The 20,903-nt window shown below is 41.1% G+C and overlaps 1 protein-coding gene across 3 annotated transcripts in view; it reads right to left on the reverse strand.

Moving 5' to 3' along the window:
* Positions 1 to 20,903, reverse strand: part of EDEM3 (ER degradation enhancing alpha-mannosidase like protein 3) — a 1,015,437-nt gene that overhangs the window by 935,194 nt on the left and 59,340 nt on the right. For all 3 annotated transcript variants that reach the window (XM_044085305.1, XM_044085306.1, XM_044085304.1), the window contains exon 2: positions 9,020 to 9,065. In XM_044085305.1, coding sequence (XP_043941240.1) covers positions 9,020 to 9,065 — 46 coding nt within the window. The remainder of the gene's footprint in view (positions 1 to 9,019; positions 9,066 to 20,903) is intronic.

The raw sequence follows: 20,903 nt of genomic DNA on the forward strand, positions 1-20,903 counted from the left end.
TTCAAGGCTCCAGAGAGCACCCCTGCAATACCAATCTACAACCCTTACCACACTTTTCAGCCACAAAACCAAGACCGAAACACTAAAGGTGGAGGAGTGTCCATATTCACCAAGGATATTCACACCTCCAGGCTAGTTGCCCAACACAATGCATCTGAAATTCTCCAAGTGCAACTAACACTAGGTAAGACTGCAATCCAACTTGTAGCTTGCTACAGATCCCCCGCCATGCCCCAAGATTCTCATTACACCTTTCTAAACATATTGGAAATATTAAGATACAACCAAACACCCTAATACTGGGTGATTTCAACTACCCTGCCATTAACTAGGAAAACTACTCGGGCACCAACTCCTTTTCCCAACAGTTCTTGGAATTCATAAATTCCAATGCCATGGATCAACTAATTCATTGTCCCACCAGGGGCTCCAATATCCTAGACCTGGTTATTACCTACATGGGAGATAGATGCTCCACACCAGTGGTCACCCCCTCATTGCTCAGGTGTGACCATAAGCAAATCACCCTTGACATCCACATCCCACCCCCACCCCCCAGTAAGAAAACCTCCTTAAAAAAACTTCTCCAAAGCCAACTTCATGCTACTGAAGTCAGAAGTGACAAACTTCACGATGCCCATGCAGACGGGATCTGAAAGTTCGATTGCAGAATCCTACACTAAGGCACTGTACGAGCACATCCACTCGTGCATGAATCGTGCCATCCCTCCAAAAAAGGAAGCCAATCTGGTGGTCCCCTGCTATAAACAAACTATACAACAGAAGGAAGAAACTGTTGCAGAAAAGAGGAAAATCCCAGGATGCAAAAAACTCCCTCACCAGCCTCAGTAAGAAGCTGAAATCCCTCATAAAATCCTCAAAAGCTAGTTACGAAAACAAAATTGCCAAAGATTCCAAAGACAAACACAAGGCATTCGATAGTTATGTCAAAAATCTAAATGGCAATGCTCAGATCTGCTCTGAGCTACAACAGAATGGCATTAAATATACTGATCCCAAGGATATTGCCAATATCCTGGCAGATCGATTTAGTGCCAACTTCACCCCCCTCTCACCCCCTAAAGGGCCCATCTCAATATCAAAAGATTGCCAAATTCTGGTAATCACGGCCACACAGGTAGAAACTACACTCTCCAAAGCTAAGAATACAGCATCCATGGGACCAGATGACATCCCAGGCTGTGTACAACATGAACTACAAAATGAACTGGCACCTCACCTAAGTGTCATGTTTAAACATAGCCTCGCCTCAGGGGGATCCACCTTGGATCCCGGGAACTACCGTCCCATCAGTCTGACAAGCCTGATCTGCAAGGGCATGGAACGAATTATCATGGAACTTATAAACAAAGACATTGGCAACCTTCAAACACTGTACCCCAACCAGTTTGGGTTTGTGAAGGGCCGATCTTGTCTCCTGAATCTGACTGACTTCTTCGAATCAGTCTCCAGAGCTGTGGACGAGGGTAAGGCAGTCCACACAGCCTATCTGGACCTTGCCAAGGCCTTCGACACCATCCCCCACTCTGGAATCATAGATAAACTTACTAAGCTGGGCATAAATCCCTACGTCACTCGATGGGTTGCCAACTGGCTTACTGACAGAACCCAGACTGTAAAAGTAGCAGACTCCAAATCCAGCTCCAGACAAGTGACAAGTGGAGTACCTCAGGGTTCCAGTCCCGGGACCACTCTTGTTTGGCATCTACTTCTCTGAAGTACAGGCCAACACTAAGGGACTCTGGCTAACAAAGTTCGCAGATGACTGCAAACTGGGAGATATTACTGAATCCCCAAATGATGTGGATATTCTACAAAAGGGCCTCACAGAAACAGATGCCTGGTGCCAGAGCCATGGGCTCAAGCTTAATGCCAAGAAATGTATAGTTATCCCCTTTGGAAAAAAACATGTACCCATGAATTACCACATAGGTGGCAGTACACTAAACATCAAAAGTGTGATGAGAGACTTAGGGACACAGGTGGACAGTGGTCTCACTTTCGATAACCACATCACCACAACAGTCAGGAAATCCTTCTATGTGGCACACCTCATCACTAAGGGCTTTTCATCCAGAAAAAAGGAAGTCATTGTCCCACTGTACTCATCCCTCATTAGACCCGTTTGGTATGTATCTCACAAGACATCTGCAACAGCTGGAAAGGCCACAAAAATACCTCACTAAAAGAATCACAGGCCTAAAGCAGATGCCATACGCTGACCGTCTAAAAAAAACTCCAGCTATACTCTGTAGCATATCATCTACTCAGAGGCGATCTCTGCTTAACATACAAGGCCATGTTAAATCCTGAGTTGCTGGACATGCTCCACTTAAAGAAATCCCAATTCCCTCAGAGCCATATGCTCCAGGGAACTAAACCTCATCATCACAATGAACCTCATCACCACAATGAACAAAACATGCTGGAGGGATAGGTTCCTGACCCAGAGACTCCCCATACTCTGGAATAGACTGCCCATACATGTCAAGCAAAGCGCCTCATTGGCCCTCTTCAAAAGGAACCTAGATGATTGGATGGGAGATAGGAAATTCACCCCTGGAATCATGTCAGTCACCCTGCTAGACAGGGGTCCAAAGAAGTAAATATTGTGGGAAGAAATATCCAGGGAATTGTTATGGCTACGCTTGTATAGGCCCTAGGGCCGATAGCCTAGTACCAACCTATGAACCTATGAAAACGTTTTCCTAAAATGACCATCAAGTTTATCAGCCTATAGTTTTGAGGCAGTATAACAGAAGTTTTCCATGTACTGGGTACAAAGTTGTTTCTAAACCTATTGCTAAATATTATGCTTAAAGTATAAATCAATGAGGTTTAGATCTTAGTTAATAAAATGCCATATATCTCATCAATACACATAACTGTATCTTTTCCGACTCATAAAAGAAAATCTCACCATTTCCTTAGCAATTAATGGACACCCTTATAATATTAATTTACTATCTGTATAATCTAGATCTTGGCCAGCTATTGAATAATTGGTGAATAATCTATTAAACTAATTTCCAAACTAACAGCATATTTAGTATTGTTTTGATTGTTTATATATTTATAGTATAACTTATTTTCTGCATTATTTTGAACCCCATTAATTTCAAAATAAGCTTTAACTTCCTTTAACTTATTCTTAAAAGCTACTGTTTTTTAACTTAAATTTATTTCTCCTTGTCAGGTACTTCTTTAACAACTGGACTAATCTCTCTTTTTCTTCTATAACTTTTCAATTTATTCCACTAAAACTGAAGCTTACACTTTGGAAACATCAATCATATGCTCTATCTTTGTCTTTCCTATTGAATATATATTGACAAAGATTCCAAAATAGTGTAACCAGAGTCTACATCATTATTACATTCTGTCCAATTAATATGAAGAATTTTTTTACTTAGCTCCTCATAATTAACCTTATTAAAATAATATTTTTTATTCTTTGTTAATGGTGGCATCTCATAATATTTAATGTTAAATCTATACTAAACCTAATAGACAAATGATTTTAAAGTCCTAAAGGTGGGCCCAGTCTAACTTTATCATGTCATCAAAATTTGTTACTGTGATGTCTAAAATATTCTGTCCTCTAACAGTTTCACTGAATAACGGGGAAAAACTTTTCAGACTTAATAATTCTAGGAACTGTTGTACAATAGAAAATGATGAGAAGCAATTCTCCCTATCAATGTGAGAATAATTTAAAAAGTCAGATAAAAAATTATCCATGGGTAATATGTGTTTTATATTCAATAATTTTTTGTGCCATGACATATTCATAGAGGCGCGGTGGTGGTGCTGCGGTAGTGTTGTCGCCTCACAGTCAGACGCTGTCCGGTTCGATTCTCAGCTAGAGCGTCTTCTGCGTGGAGACATGCGTAAATGGGCGTACCTTCATTGAAGGTTGTGCGTCAGGGCTGGTAACTCGGCACGCAAAAATCAACTACCAATCATTAGCGGACCGGAGTTCCGCTGTGGCGAATCCTAACCGGGAAAAGCCGAAAGACACAACAACATATTCATTGAGGGCTTTCTATAACATCAATAAATGTACTAGTCCAGAAATGGAGTCAAGATTCACACCTATTACTAAAATTTCTAACAAATTATTAATTGATCTCCCAAGGTTTCATGAAACAGAACCATGACTCTATCTTCCTGTTCAATTTCTCTTCAACACGTGTATTTGTTATAACAAATAAAAAGTGAGCATACTAGTGTCTAATGATTCAGCAACACATATAATTGATAGATTTTCAAACCCGATATACTTTTACATTTTATCTACCTTATTTTTCAGCCTTCTTGCATTACATAAATATGCATTTAAAGCATGTGATATGATGAATAATTTCTTCTAAAAATGTAAAATATATCCTCTACTTGTCCTGAAAACGTACTCAGACCCACAATAATTTAAATGAGTAGAGGTAAGAATTATCACTCATACTTTCCTAATAAATCAAAAGCATACGATTATAACCATAACACAGGGATTTCAACAAAGTACTGTACTTACAAGCCTTCATGTATGCATAGTCATTATAATCAGGTGATGGAAGACATTCACTAAAAACAATTCTTACATTATTTGTCAACAATATTGTCAATACTTCCAGAACAGACTTCTTCATATGATTCACTGGTGTGCGTCTTCCATCGTTCACACAATTTATAGCATATAATCTAACATATCCTACCATTATCTAATCTCCTGACAGTTGAGGTGTACCCACTAAGTTTTAAACCAGCCAATGAATGGATTGTCATTTTCTCTTTACTTAAATCAGTGATGCATCTCCTAACAGACAAACACAGAATCTGATAATACTAGAATCTCATCTGGAATAACGTCTGAACAATAAACAATTATTTTTAGTCATAAATCCCATGTTGCCTTCTATTACCTCTTGCTGGTCATTCACAGAAGTTGAATATTCTTTCCTGTGAATCCCCTCAGTGATTTTAACAGTGTTAACTTCAATTGTCAAGACATTTTATTTTTATTTTTTTATTTAACATTTGTTGACCGGGAAAGTCCGACTAGGTTCCGCAGATCCTGTTTTCAGTGGAGGCCCGGGGAGAAATGCTCCAGAAGCATGTCTTTAGAATGTGGGAGGAAACCGGATTACTCGGAGGAAACCCAAGCGAACACAGGGAGAACATGCAAACTCCACACAGAAGGCACCCCAGCTGAGAACTGAACCGGAGAACCTCTTGCTGTGAGGCGACAGCATTAACCGCTGCACAACTGCGCCGTGTGTTACAAACTCGTTTCTTTTTGCATACATTTTTACCCCCCAATATTCTGATACCGCTTTCAACACTAATTTTTGTGCATTTCTTTACAGGTTAATTTTCCATTACCTAACTCCACAGAGGATAAAACAGTCTTTGAAGGTACCAATACCACACCAACCTTTTCCTCCAGTGCATACAATCATGTTGTCATTTGTCAACTTGATCTGAGGTACAATGGTATCTCCACTGCCCTGTATACTCTTTGCTTTCCTTCATAACATTAGTGTGTATAATAACTTCTGGGTACAAAGTAGGAGGTGCTTCATTTACTAAGTGAAAGATAACCATCTTCAGTAAGTGGCTTATTTACTGGTGTCATTCTGGTGGGGGAGGGGTCCAATTTGTGTCAGCACCTCTCTCCCAAGGGCTTTAGTACACTGGCCAAAACAGTCTCCAACTCATAGTATATTCTTTAGGCAAAGTCTGTCAACTACATCTAACAGCTTACACAAACCAAATCAGAGCACTATAAAAGTAGTGATGCTTGCTGTTAGAAGCATCGATAAAATGCCTTCCTAAGAAGCCCTGCTGATGCTAGAAAATACTTGCATCTGCATCATCACAGAAACATAGCTTCAGCACAGTGAGAACACAGACTCACTTCCAGGATTCAATGACAACCACTTGTTCAGATTGTCTATCAAGTGTCCTTCTGGTACAAATGGTAGTAGTCCATTTTCTGCTGCAGTACCATCACCTCAAGAATTATAAGATAAAACAACAGCTGCAAATTCCTCCACATCCCAGTTACTGTCAATAAGATCTCTTACCACATCCCAACCAACTAAAGCACCCCCTCTAAATCACCCACCACCCATGAGATATACCTGAACAAACTACAGTTGCTTACCATTGAGCCAAATGCTATAAAGCCTTTGGAATTTCAACTATGCATGTATAAATAAGAAAAAAATACACTACTATATAAATGTGCTTCCTGAGCTTCATCACTGTGAACTCTTTAGACCAGACAGAAGCATAACTTTTCTGAACTTTGCTGTCACAATTACAGCCTCATTATCATCTAAACCAACAGTTGCCCCACCACTGATTAGATCTGATCATTATTAAGCAGAATTTACCAAGAAGACCAAACTGAACTTGTCCAAAATCCAATGTCTTTAGAGATTTCTCGAAACCTACTACAGACTAACAATCTGAATCAGTTTAAGAGACTCCCTCCCCTCCTGGACCCAACAGCAAATGCGGCTGAATTTGCAGACTGTTTCTATTCACATCTCAATGCATGTATAAAGACATTGATCACTACCAGAAATTAATACATTGTCAAGCAGGGGAACAAAATGTGAAACCCTAGTATAAACAAGCTGGAAAAAAAATTATTATTCTGAGAAATAAACTGAAAACGCCACATTCTAAAAGTGAACTCAAGAGGTTAATCAAATCTACCAAGGATAAATAAGAGCTGGAAACTGGTACCTCTGTCAATGAGACCCATAACACCTTTACCAACAATAGTAGAAAACTCAGGAACAATACCCAGCATTAAACTGAACAAGGCATAACAACAACAACAACAACAACACCACCACCACCTTTTCAGCTGCTGAAAGCATAACCAACATACTAGCAGATAAATTTAGCTCAAACGTTTCCTTCCTGTCCCCCTGTCAAACTCCTCCTGCATGTCATCATGGCGGCAACCACCCAAAGACTACCCTGGAGCACGTCCAAAAAGCATTCTCAAAAGCTAACAATGCTTCTTCCAATGTCCTGACAAAAAAAAACACTCTGCCTCATTATCAGTGTGAAGCACTATTTCATCAAGTCACTCGATGATCTGCTCAAATGCAGCCTCTCAATTGGTTTCATGCCTGAGACAGGTCAGACATTTTTATCAACCAAGGAAGTTGTGGACAATAATTAATAAATATCTGAAGGAATTTATCTGGGAGTGGTAGAGGGCATGTGTTAACTGGGATAAATTGATCCTTGCAGTGGCGCAGCAGTTAGCATTACTGCCTTACAGCAAGATGTTCTCTGGTTCGATTCTCAACTGGAGTGCATTCTGTGTGGAGTCTGCATGTCCTCCCTCTGGCAGTGTAGGTTTCCTCCAGGTGCTCTAGCTTCCTCTGACATCCCAAGACATGCAGCAGATGGACTGAACACTCTAAATTGGCCATAGGTGCAAATGAGTGGTATGGATGAGCTACCAAAGCAGGGCTATCTACCCAGCGGTGTAAACCTTGGCTCAAGATGATTGGCACTGTTGAACTGACACCCTAACTCCATGTGCAAAATGGGAAAAGGAGGTTGAGGATGGATGGATGGATTTGAGCTACACAGTTAAGGCTCATATATACAACACAAGCAGATGGTCATAATTCATAGTAGATTACTATAAAGCAGTGTAAAAATTCCAGAAATATGGAGATAATGGGATGCAGATCCTTAAGGAGAATAACAACCACATACAGAATATTATATTCCTAAAAGCAGAAATTAGGTATTAGGAACAAACAGCGAGGGAAAGGTAAGTCGTATGAGGCCAAGACGATGTTTGGACTGCAGGCTAGAAACTGCCTTCCCTACCAGGTACTGATAGAGTACAGGCAAAGAGAAAGGGTAGGGGAATCATAAGAGAGGGACCTGCTCTGGTAAAGTTCTTAGTTTAATCTAGAACAGAAACTGCTGTTAAATAGGGATAATTCATATGGTGTACAAAATATTACACAGTAACTATAAGAATCAATCAGAGGAAGTTAGAAAAGACTGGAAAAAGAGACTGGAAAATCAATTTACAAAGGAACAATATCAGACTATATTATGGGTCACAAGTAAACAAAAGTCCAGAAAGTTTAGGATTTTTAAATGGAAATGTTTGCATAGGTATATTTACACCTCAAGCAGACTTCAAAGAATTTCTCCCTCAGGTAGCAAACGTTGGAGGAATGCTGGTGAAGAAATAGGAAACTGAGAACATATGTGTTTAGAGTGTAATGAGTTGGCAGATTTTAAAAATTCCCTACAGAGTACTCTACCAGAAATACTGGGTAAGCAAATGGATGTAACTAAGGAAATGATTCTTTTGAGCCAAGACACAGGATCTGGATTGCTTAGACATAGTAAGTCCTTGTTAAGTTGAATCCTGTTGGCTGCCAAAAAAAGCAATTACTAGAAATGGAAAACTAAGTATTAGAAGTACTGAATATTACAAAAGAAACAAAATATTTGGAACAGAGATTATTAGAAAAGGGAAGGAGCAAACTACATAGAAATAAATGGAAACTGTGGGAACAATCCATGCAGAATAATGTTCAGGAGGAGGAAGAGTGAGGTTTAAGGGAAGGAAGGAACTGAGCAATTTACGTCAGACTGATGACAGTGATAAAGAAAGAAAACATGCAAGATACATAATTTATGTAAATGGAAAAAAATACTATATGTTTGCCTATACCTTAAGTGATAAATTAATAAAGGTGCTTAAAAAGTTCCAGGAAGTATGTTACAATGATAAGTTATAATTCCAACTTCACATTACTACCCGAGGATGCCTGTAGGTAAAAAAATGGAATTTCGGCAACAAGGAATAAAAAAGTCCAAAGTTTTATGCTAGGAATCATGTCTAGGTCAGAATTCAGTAAAGGATAACACTATGAATATTGCACAGGAATATTGCAAATAAGTCACTTCAGCCACATTTCTCAAGAAAAGTACTGCTTACCATATAGCTGCTGTATGCATGATCAAACATTTCTTTCACTTGATCCCTGTAAAAAATCAATAATACAGATTTTACTTATACTGTAACAAAGATTATTAGCAAAAAAATGAACAGCACATACTTTAACAACAATTTTACATTAACTATTACAAAATAAATTCACAAACAGTATCCATTGAAACATAAACAAAAGTTATGCAATCACCATAATGACAGATCCATATTGTCCTATTTTTGTCTGGATCAACTGTTGGGACTCAAATCTGACTCAGATTAAGTTTCAACAGTTCCAAACATGTGGCTCCAGGGCTCGGATTCCTCCTCTGCCCATAAACCCTCTGCCTTCCCCTGAATGTCTCCGATAGAGTTTGTCAGAAAAAGTACATTGGCATCTTATTGAGACCAAAGCCTACCATGAAAGGTACTTAGATGTAGAGAAAAGAAGCAACCGACTGAGTTTGATATCTGCAAGATGACTCAGAGTACCACCCATTCTTTAAGGCACTATAGGTAAGGGAGTGATGCTGAACCAGATGAGACTAGGACAACATGGATCTATTGCTGTGATGAGTGTACAACTTTCGTATCCAATATTGTCTATTCTGATTTATCTGTTGGGACAGATTGCCTAGCTACCAATTTCCTGGGAGGCATTAAGGAAGGATATTCCTGACAAAAGTGGAGCCAAAACAGGAACGTAATCTAGACTGTAGAGATCCAGTTTATAATGAGACATGAAGGTGTAAACAGTTGACTAAACTGTAGCAGCATAAACCTCATCAACAGCCAGATTCTGTAGAAAAACTGTGGAAGCTGCAACTGACTTGTTGAATTAGTTGTTGGTCTTTTAGATAATGGCAAACCCAACTTGTCATGAAGAAGCAAATGCAGTTTGACAGCCATCTAGAAAGAGTGGCTTTGGAAACACCACACCCTAATTTAACTTTGAAAAATACAACAAATAATTGATCTAATTTTCTGAAGTCTTTTGCTCTGTGGAGATAAGTTATCTATGAAGCTCAAGCAGATATAACATATATTCTCCTTTGTTTGAGACTTTTGGGAAAACTGGAAGATTTATGGACTGGCTGATGTTTGATTCAGATGCTAACTAAGGGAAAAAAAGGAAGGATTTTTTTCAGACAGTCCACTGCTGTTGCCCTTAAAGGGATACTATCTACGCCCTTAAAGGGATACTATCTACGCAACACAGATGTGTTAGCTGAAGCTGCTGAAATGCAGAATGCAACAAAAACTGTTCATGCTCTTTGCAGCAAAAAACAAAGAGGAATATCTTAAATTCTGGTCCAGGACTGTATGGATAAAATAGCCGATTAAACAAGATTCATAACAAATACTGCAAACAAAGCCTGGCTGCTGAAGAGATACGATAAAAAACAATAACTTTTTTTTAACTGCTCAGAATAGGGGGGCAGCCTTCAAGGCCCCCACACTACAGTACAGTTCCATTAAGTCCCAAGGACTCACCTAAGTCCATCCATTCTTTCAGCAGAGCTGTTCCTGGTGAAGGACCTATGAACACTAAGATGTGGCAGCCCCAGTGACTCGCAGCCTAAGTCTGGAAGAAGCAGCAGAGTTGGATCTGATGTCAGATCAGAGACCCATCAGTGCGGAAGAATGAAAAGGACAGCATCAGATCCAGTGTTTTTTGTCTGAGCCAGTTTAGTTTGCCCTGCAGCTCTGAAAATGAATCTATACACAGTCTTGCATAAGGATAAGCAAGTGACTAATGACAATCAGGGGTCATGTAACAAGGAAATGGTTTGTGGGAGAGAAGTATGCACTGGGCCTGACAATGACTTCACATCACTGTTCCCTGCAATGCAACATGACCTTTCCTCCAATATAAAGAATGTGCTTAATGACCAAGCTTTGTGCTGTGAACCCTGGTGGAGAGCAATTCAGTAGCCTTTCCTACCTGGGCCAACAGACTCTGCTGACCCTGGAGTGGGATCTATGGAAGTGAAGATCGTAGTCTTGGGCATATCCAACCCATGGTCACAAGACTTTAGAAACTGTTCCCTAGGATCATCACAGTTGCTCTTGAGCTTGGGTGTTGAGCAGCTCCAATGCTCAATAATGCACATTGTCCAAGTTGATACTCCTTACCTGGAGATCTTGTCAAGTTCAGCACCCAGATGACACTTTTTTTTTTCTCAATGGATACATATCCACAAGACCTAGGTTCAAGTCTGTCCTCAGAGTTTCTGTCCTTGTGGCAGTAAAATGGTTGAATGCTGACACTATGTGCATGACCCCCCCCCACAAGCAGTTTTTAATTTCAAGTGGCAAAAGTTGAAACAGTGGCAGTGTTTGACTCTCTGCTTAGGTTCTCCAGTGGTGGCTGGTGACTTCAAATCAAAGGGTGGCTGGCAACTTCAAATTAAAGGGGGGGGCTGCAGGAGACAGGAGAATGGGTGGGGTCAATGGGAAGGGGTGCGGCCAACTAGAAAGGGGAGGAGCTATGCTCAAAATCACAACAACTGTAACTTTAATTAAATACGCTGCCCTGGGTGCCAACCGTCATTATGAGAGTCCAATCAAGACAAAATGAAGTGTAGAAGAAAAAAATATTCAATGCATTGGCTGCATGACAGCTTACTTAATATCTAGATGGAAACAAAAAGGTTGTGAGGCATGAAAAAATAAATTACTTTTTGAACACATTACTGGAATGCCAGTCAAAATCAAGTATAAGAAAAACAAGCAGCACTCAACTCAAACCACTTCTCCTTGCAGTGCAGTTATAATTATAATTTATATTCAGCTTTATTAAAGTACCAAGTAACATGCTGAAAGTAGCAATCTCTGTGATACCCCCACTTGTAAAAATGTTTCTTATCCAAAAAGCACAGATAAGCACAGAAGCACAGAAAAAGGCAGTGTACATTAACTCTCATGTTTGCACAGCTCATCTGCACAGCAAATGTAGGATAATGTTTGTTCATGTGCTAACAGACGGTTAAGTTTGAGCACCTTTACAGAGTAAAGGCAGCATGTTTATTAATAAAAAAAATACATTCCTACCCAGCATGCCATTTATAATGATGGATGACTCATGTACACAGCTGTATAACACAGTTTATTTATTTTTTACCCTTTATGCATTTCCTTAACAGAATCCATCATTTAACCTGACCAAGCTGCCCTACAGCACAACTGCATTTCTGGGATGACCTCCTTAACTGTTAGCTTAATAAAATATACCATAGTACATTACATCACACTATGTTTTGTTAAGTTTAAATTCTCTAAAGCTTCAAACTGGTGAAACACATCAAATAAAGTTTCAGCTGGATGAAACCCACAAAAAATAGCATTTCTTTGACAGGACAAGTCCCTATTGTAGTCCCATACCTCCTTATTTAAATATACTGTAATCACACAACTATGGACTGAAAGAGAAAAGCCCACACAAATGATTACTGTCAGTATGCAAATAGAAATTACACTGTCAGTACCTTCCTATGGGGAATAAGAAGCTGTGGGATCAGCATTGGAAACTGTACACACAAAGTTTAAATCTCATCTACTGTACAGTCAATTAAATGTAATGCTGTGGGTGCAAGGTACATTCAGAAGGCAAAGTGCTACCTGTCCATCTATGGCAATAGTATGCCAGAATGTGTCCGTGTCTGAGCACATGATGTGGGGTGTACTCGTGTAATTCTCTTGAAGGGCAGCATTTTTTACTGTTGTCTTTGTTAGCCAGAATAGAAAAAAAGTTTATACTCCATCCTGGGCTATATTTGTACAGCCCATTACTATCCTAATAGCAGCAGAGGTCTTACAACAAATACCTTGTTAATTTGTGCACCTGGCCCAACTTACTCTCAGCTGTTACTCTAACTTTATTGTCCCAAACAGCATGCTTCTTAAGTAGTTCAATGTGTATACAAGCATGCGTGTGTGATTGTGCGTGTACATGTCTTTATACTATATATAAATTTGTGTTAGTATACTTTATTATTTACTTGCTTTTATTTACTGGGGAAAGTCCAACTGGGTTATATTGCTAATTTTCAGTGGTGAATCGGGAGAAAACCTCCACGAAATAGCTGTAAAATATAACAGTTTAAACAAACTCAAAAGAAAGGACAGTGTACAAAAATAATGACATTCATTAAAAGGGATTAAACAGGAGCTATCACACAAAGATATAAAGTACAGTAAGTTTTAACAAGTGACAATGACCAATACTAAAAGTGTTTTTTACACAGGCCAAACTCCCCACTGTGATGATCTGCACCCATCCACATTTCTGCTGCTTAAATGCATAGTGTTAAATGCAGAAATGTGATGCTCTGCAGAATTGAATTCTAAAGCTGGTGCCCAGTTGGGAATTCAAGACTTGATACTTAATGCATGTTCTTAAACTATGAAATAACAGTGAGCTGTAAAAGTTGTCACACCCATGCTACTTATATATACTAATTTCAAGATCACCGTACCTTATCCAAAGTGCAGATTTTTGAGATATAGCAACTTGGAACTTTGAGATATTTTCCCTTAATTGGGCTAAAATTTTAACACTTCCTAGGAGCAAACTTTCATTCCCTGCACTTGCAATAGGAACCCCTCTAAAGTTTGACCACAACACTGTAACTATTGTGATTTCCCCTGTATAGATCAAGATGGTGTTTTATAGGAGAATTCTTCTTTCTCCAAGGTACAGCAGTTGTGGAGTTAGTACATTTGAGTGATAGGGTGTGTGGGATTCTTCCCCTACATACTAATATGAAGTAATTAACCAAGTGATCAAAGTTTTGTCATTGCTCTTTTCAGTGTTGATCACTGCAGGATAGATTGTGCGTATGTGTGCAAACGTGCAACAAAAGTTTATGTAATTGCATGTAAGCGTACAAACAATCTTTCTGCATTCTATGTGTTTAAGTCCATGCTTCACAGTGGAGTTAAGGAAGTTTCTCCTTTTCCTAACTGTAGGCTATTTCCTAGTTGTGGGTGTAAGGGCAAAGCCTCCACATGGGGGTGGAGGAGTAAATACATAATGAATTTTCATGGTATTTCAATTAAATATGCAGTCAGTGTATTTTTACAATGAACTATAATGTGATTATATGAGGATTTGATAAATCCTTACATAATCATATATGCCACAGACAAGAGTCAAAGCAAATTTTCCAATGAAACTGAAAGTTGACTTTATTATAAAACAATCTGCACAAGTTAACACTTTTGTCCGGAAATGCTTGACACTAGGTAACCACTGAAATGAATGTTGAGGTCAAACCTACCATGTAATTTCATGTGAGCTGTCATAAAGTCTCCCGGCAGGAATGTTTGATAACTACAAGACCTGTTTTGACTTCAGCTGAAGTTTAACATCCCATCAAATAGTTGGGCTTGCCTAATATTTCCACATGCTACTAAAAACCTAAACATATAATGTTTGAACTTGGCTGATCCTGTGATGTCATAATGATTCTAAATAACATGTTTATAAAATACACACAGACACACACACACAGACACACACACACAGACACACACACACACACACACACACACACACACACACACACACACACACACACACACCCTACCTCCCTCCAGCAGATCAGATCCTCCATGGCAGCTATTAAGCCCTCTGTAGTGACCTGAATCTGTCCCTGCAATCAGCCCGATCCTCCATGTCAGCTACGTCCTCCGTAGCAGCCCACGCAGGCTGTCCTGGGTTTCCCCGCAACACGTGAGTAGGCTGGACCCTCCAGCCTGCAGACGATGCAGTCCAGTTGTCTTCCGGTCTGTGCGGTCACCACCACACAGACTTCTGGGCTGGCAGGGTGGAGTTCCCTTTCTTCTCTATCCAGACTGCCTAACAGAGCAATCTGGAGTGTAGGAAAGTACAGTTGTGTACCTACCATAAATGTAGATGTTAGAGTGTTATTCACTGTCGCAGTCATTACAATTGGGTTATCCTGCTGGCAGGCTACCCGCAGTCGGCCTGAATTCCAAAGTCCTGGTCCGGCATCGGTTGCTGTCGCTTCCTCCCTGACGTCGTGCGCCAGGGGTATAAAAGATGCAGCCGACGCCATTTTCTTCAGTTTTTCTTGCCCCAGATGTCAGGTGCCCCCAAAAGGATAGGCTAATTTATGCCAATAAACAAGCACGCAGTAAAGTAAAACTCTACCTTCATCTACAAGCAAATACACCACATAGGTTGTATAGAATAGAGAGGTACAGATAAGACCCAGCAAAGGAAAGGGGGATGGAGGGTGGGTAACCTGGACTGCAACAGTGAATACACTCGAACATCTACATTTATGGTAGGTACACAACTGTACTATGTTCATCGTGTTTCACTGTTGCAGTCATTACAATTGGGTTGAATCCCAAAGCTAAGGTTGGGCGGATGGAGCTAAATAGGATTAGGAGAGGCTATGAGGTCCTGCAAAACTGCAGTGGCAAAGCCTGCTCTGGATTTAGAGTAGAGAGGTAAGTGATAGTGCTATGTAAAAGTGTGCATTGAACTCCAAGTTGCAGCCTCTAAGATGTCTTTGGTTGGTACTCCTCTGAGGAAGGCTGCTGAAGTGGCTGCTGCTCTGTTTGAATGTGGCCTAATGCCCTTAGGCACTGATTTGCCATGCTGTGAATAGCAGAAATGAATGCAGTGGCCTATCCATTTTGAAATAGTCTGCTTTGAGATAGCCTTTCCTTGTGATTCTGAAATCTTTGGTTCTATCCAAGTAGACGCGTAGCTGCCTGTGAATGTCCAAAGAATGCAGAAATTTCTCACCCTTATTCTGTGGGTTTGGATAAAAGGAAGGCAAATGAGTTGTTTGATTCAGGGCCACACTGGACACTACCTTAGGCATAAATGTCGGGTTTGTCCTTAGAGAAACCCTGTCCTGATGGAAAATGATGAAAGGTTCCACAGCCATGAGTGCCTGTAACTCTGAGACTCGTCTTGCAGAGGTTATTGCTAGGAGCAGAGCTGTTTTCCAGGATAAGAATTTTATATCAGCTGTAAAGGCTGGCTCAAAAGGAGGCAGTGTGAGCTTTTCCAAGACATAATTTAGGTCCCATGCAGGTATTGGTGCTCTCCTTGGAGGTCATATGTTTTTGGCCCCTCTGAGGTACTGCCTTAGTAATGGATGTGAAAAAAGAGGTGGTTATGTATTGTAGTGAGCTGAAATGGCAGAGGCATGAATCCTAATTGATGAAAAGGATAGGCCTTTGTCCAGCATCTCAGTTAAGTATTGCAAAATCTGAGGAATATTTGGTACAATCGTGTCAATTCCTTGTGCCTGGTTCCAAGCACAGAATCTCTTCCATTTTTCTGCATAAGAATTTCTGCTGCTAGGCCTCCTGGCCTCCAAAATAACATCCATCACTGCTTTAGAGAGAGGCGTGTTTTGAATGGTTACATTATCCGCCATGCTGCCAGATTTAAAGTCTTGAGTTGGCTGTGCAGGATCTGACTGTTTTGTTGGGTCAATAAGTGAGGAATTTGAGGCAATGTCCGGGCTGGGCATTGAGACAAGCTCTTTAGGATTGGGTACCAGTGCTGGCGGGGCCAGTCTGGGGCAATCAGTATCATTTTTGGCTTCTCTTGTCTGACCTTTAGGATTACCTTGGGGAGGAGAGGTAGAGGAGGAAAGGCATATACTGTTAAGTTCTTCCAGCTGAAAGACAGAGCATCCACTTTCCATGCTTGCTTGTGATAAGTCCTTGTGCAGAATCTCTGTAGTTGGCAGTTGTCAGGCGAGGCAAATAGGTCTATGTCCGGGCATCCCCAGTTCCTTGTTATCATGCTGAAGACTTGTGGATCCAATTTCTACTCGTGGGGATCCATGAGGTTTCTGCTTAGTTCATCTGCCAGAGAATTTATCTTTCCTGGCAGGTATTGTGCTTGCAGATGTACTTGGTAAGTCAATGCTGTGTCCCACAAAGTCATGGCTAGTCTGAAGAGGGGGTAGGAATGTGTACCTCCCTGCTTGTTTATGTACCACATGAGTGTAGTATTGTCCGTCTTTATCAATAGTTGTCCTGGATGAAGTAGATCCTTGAAGGCTGTCAGGGCATTTACAACAGCTAGCATCTCTTTTCGATTGATATGTAGATGCATTTGGCTTGTGGGCCATGTGCCCTGAATACATCTTCCTGCCATATGGGCCCCCCAGGTATAATCTGATGCATCTGTTGTTAATGTCTGCCTGGCTGTGGGCAAAGTGAAAGGCTGTCCCTTGTTGTGGTGACAGGCCTTTGTCCACCATCGAAACTCCTGTTGCAGGCAGGGAATGAGGGTAATTATTGTCTCCAGGTTGTGGCAATGTTGAGTCCAAACACTTTTTAGATACCATTGCAATTTCCTCATATGCAGTTTTGCATATGGAATTAGCAGAATGTAGGATGCCATGAAGCCCAAAGCCTGCAGAATTTTTCTTGCAGATAACTGGGTCTTTGCTGCCATCATTTTGAAATAAGTAGTCAGTTGTCTTTGCTTGTCTGGCATGAGATAAGCCATCTGGGCAGTTGTATTTAAGCTTGCACCCAGGAATATTATCTCTTGTGAGGGTACTAGTTTTGATTTCTTTTCGTTTACTGTGTACCCTAGGCATGTTAGTAATCTTTTTACAAACTCCAGATGCTGTAGTAGAATGTCTTTGTTCTCTGCTTGAATAAGGCAGTCGTCCAAGTAAGGATATATTTGAATTCCTCTTTGTCTGCAAAATGCAATTACTGGTGCCAGGCATTTTGTGAAGACCCTGGTTGCAGTAGATAAGCCAAAGGGCAGTGCACAGAATTGGTAGTGCACTGAGCCAGCTATAAATCTGAGGTATCTTCTGCATGAATGTCTCACTGGAACATGCAGGTATGCCTTTTTTAGGTCTAAAGTCACAAGCCATGCCTTCTTGCCCAGCATGGGCAGAAGCTGCTGTAGAGTCAACATTGTGAATTTCGGAATATCCAGAAATGTGTTTAGAATAGACAGGTCCAGTATTGGTCTCCAGGTATTGTCCTTTCTGGGCACCAAGAACAGTCGAGTAAAATCCTAGTCCCCTGCTCTTGCTGTGGTACTCGCTGAATGGCCCTCATGTCCATAAGGGATGAAACTTGTTTTTGTGCCTTGCCCATTGATTGTGTGGCAGGTCTGGCATTCCGTTTGCCCTTGGCAGGGTGTGAAAATGAAACCTGTAGCCTTGTGAAACTATATTTAGGACCCATTTGTCCTGGATGATCATGTGACAATTTTGTGAAAACAGTGCTAGTTTTCCCCCTAAAGGGGCCGCCAGAAGATAAGTGCTTGGTGCTGGCAGGGAAAGTCACTGAGACTGTTTTCTGTACGGCTGTGATTTAACTTCTCCGCTTTTGGAGGTAGGAGCACCCCATTGTTTAGACCTGTATGAGCCCTGGGGCTGGGATCTGCCTCTGGGGTGTCTGTATCTGCCTCTTTGTGGCCTGTCTGACACTGGAAAGGACCAATTCTTTGCAGGCCAGTTCCTGTTAAATCTGGGAGGTTGTACCTGTAAGAAATCCTTGACTGTTTGCATAGATTTACCTTTGTCCTCCGTTTTCTTCAACACCTCTTCTGCTTTAACACCAAACAAGGTATCATGCTGTAATGGAGCATCTAATAATTTTGCTTTAACATGGTCAGGCAGATTCTGTTCCTTTAACTAAGCATGCCACCTAATGACAGAACCCGTAACAGCGGCCCTGCAGGAGGCCTCCAGAGAATCAAAACCACATTGCAAAGTATACTTTCCAACTTGTTCAGCTGCATGCAATAAATCCTGCATTTCTTTGTTTTCTGCACATTCAGAATTTGTCAACATTTTCTGTTTAAGTAGAGACATAAGATATTGCTGATATTTAAGCATATGAAACTGACAAGTTAAGGCCCTTACAGCCAAGGTAGCAGAAGTGTAAATCTTTTTCCCCCATCTGTCCAGGGCCCTTGAATCCCTATCAGAGGGGATAGGGTTTTTTGCAGTGGACGCCTTGACCCCTTTGGGACCCTGAGATATAGTTTCTGGGTCAGCAGCAGGGTTTTTATAAAGACATTTGCATGAATCAGGAACCCTGTAGTATCTGTCTGGCTTAACAGGAGCTGGTGGTAAAGAGTCAGGAGAGAGACTGGACTCTGTAAATACATCATCTACAATGTCTAAAACAGGAGAAATAGCAAGGGGCTTGTGCTGAGTTAGTAAAAGAAAATCTCTGAGCCTTTTCTTAGATTCTGAGTAATCTTGGCTCTCCCAGTGAAAATGCTCCCTCATAGTATGCAGGGTCTCCCCAAAAGAATAATCTTCAGGAGGAGAGGCTGAAGGGATAGATTCTTCAGCATCAGAATCCTCATAGGGAGGAAGAGAGTATCCCTGTTCAGAAGAGGAATCAAAGGAAATGGAAACCTGATCTGAAGATTCATATTCTGTCTCTTGCCTAGGTCTCTTAACAGGAGGGGGATGGGAACACCTGATCAAAGTAATTAGGTCTTCGGCCATTTTAAGCATCTGTTTTTCAGGCATGGAGGCCTGTCCAGGGGAATGTTGTACTTGTTTCTTTGTCTTTAGAGGTGCTTTAGTCTTTGCCTTTGAAGCTGAAGTCGTTGTTTTCACATATAACTGTGTAGGCCTGAAAACACAATCAGAAGCCGATGCCTGCTCAGCGGCTCCAGACCCATCTGAGGGAATAGTTTCCAAGGTTCCAATACCTTGAGTTTCCAGAGGCCTAGTTGTCTCCACGTGCGAGTCGGAAGCGGCCTGTGGCTCTGAGGTAGCGGGCGTCAGGGGCTGCAAAAGTGCCTCACTGAGAACCGGCAAACCGGCGACTGGCCTGGCCGAGGCCTCGTCGTCAGTTTTGGACCTCGGATGCCTGTCCTTTTCTTTGTCTTTGCGCTTTTTATAAATTCCAGTACTCGGCTGTTCCAACAGCATTATATAATTAAATCTTCTGCCAAAATAATGAAATGCAAAATCGTACCGAAGCTTAATAGTGCATTGGTTAAATCTAGCACAAAACCGACAACTAGCAACGTCGTGGTCGTCAGTTTTGGACCTCGGATGCCTGTTCTTTTCTTTGTCTTTGCGCTTTTTATAAATTCCAGTACTCGGCTGTTCCAACGGCATTATATAATTAAATCTTCTGCCAAAATAATGAAATGCAAAATCGTACCAAAGCTTAATAGTGCGTTGGTTAAATCTAGCACAAAACCGACAACTAGCAACGTCGTGGTCAGGGCCTAGGCAAGGAATACAGTAAGAATGAAAATCCTTATGAGGTATTTGCTTCCCACAAGAAATACAATTATTAACTTTTTCTGATCGGTCTGGAGCAAGAAAAGTTTCCCCAACGGGGTACTTAGCTTTAATGAAGACTTCGGATCTGAAATTCAAACTTGAAAATCTCAGGAGTCGGCCGACCGGCACTTGCGAAATGCTTTTGCTTTGGGCACCGCACGGCAAGAAAGACTGAATTAAATGGCGTTGGCTGCATCTTTTATACCCCAGGCGCACTGACATCAAGGAGGAGGTGACAGCAACCGACGCCGGACCAGAACTTTGGAATTCAGGCCGACTGCGGGTAGCCTGCCAGCAGGATAACCCAATTGTAATGACTGCAACAGTGAAACACGATGAACATCTAAGCACGCGAGTGTGCATGAAGTTCTGGACTGCCTAATACAGCAGTCAGGAACTAAGCAAGCATGCGTGGAGTCTCGTTCCGGGACACGTGAATTTTTTTTATTTTTTATTTTCTACAGTGGCAGTGGTACAATTTATTTTGACAGGACAGTAGTACAATTTAGTTTGACAGGTGCGGGGGGGCTGCAGTCCTAGAACATGAGCCGCCCCTGAGGTTCTCCGTGTCTTTTTCTAATACCATACAAAAATGTAAT

Source organism: Protopterus annectens, chromosome 10.part0 (genome assembly GCF_019279795.1).
Source record: "Protopterus annectens isolate FY-2018-M chromosome 10.part0, PAN1.0, whole genome shotgun sequence".
Lineage (NCBI taxonomy): Eukaryota > Metazoa > Chordata > Ceratodontiformes > Protopteridae > Protopterus > Protopterus annectens.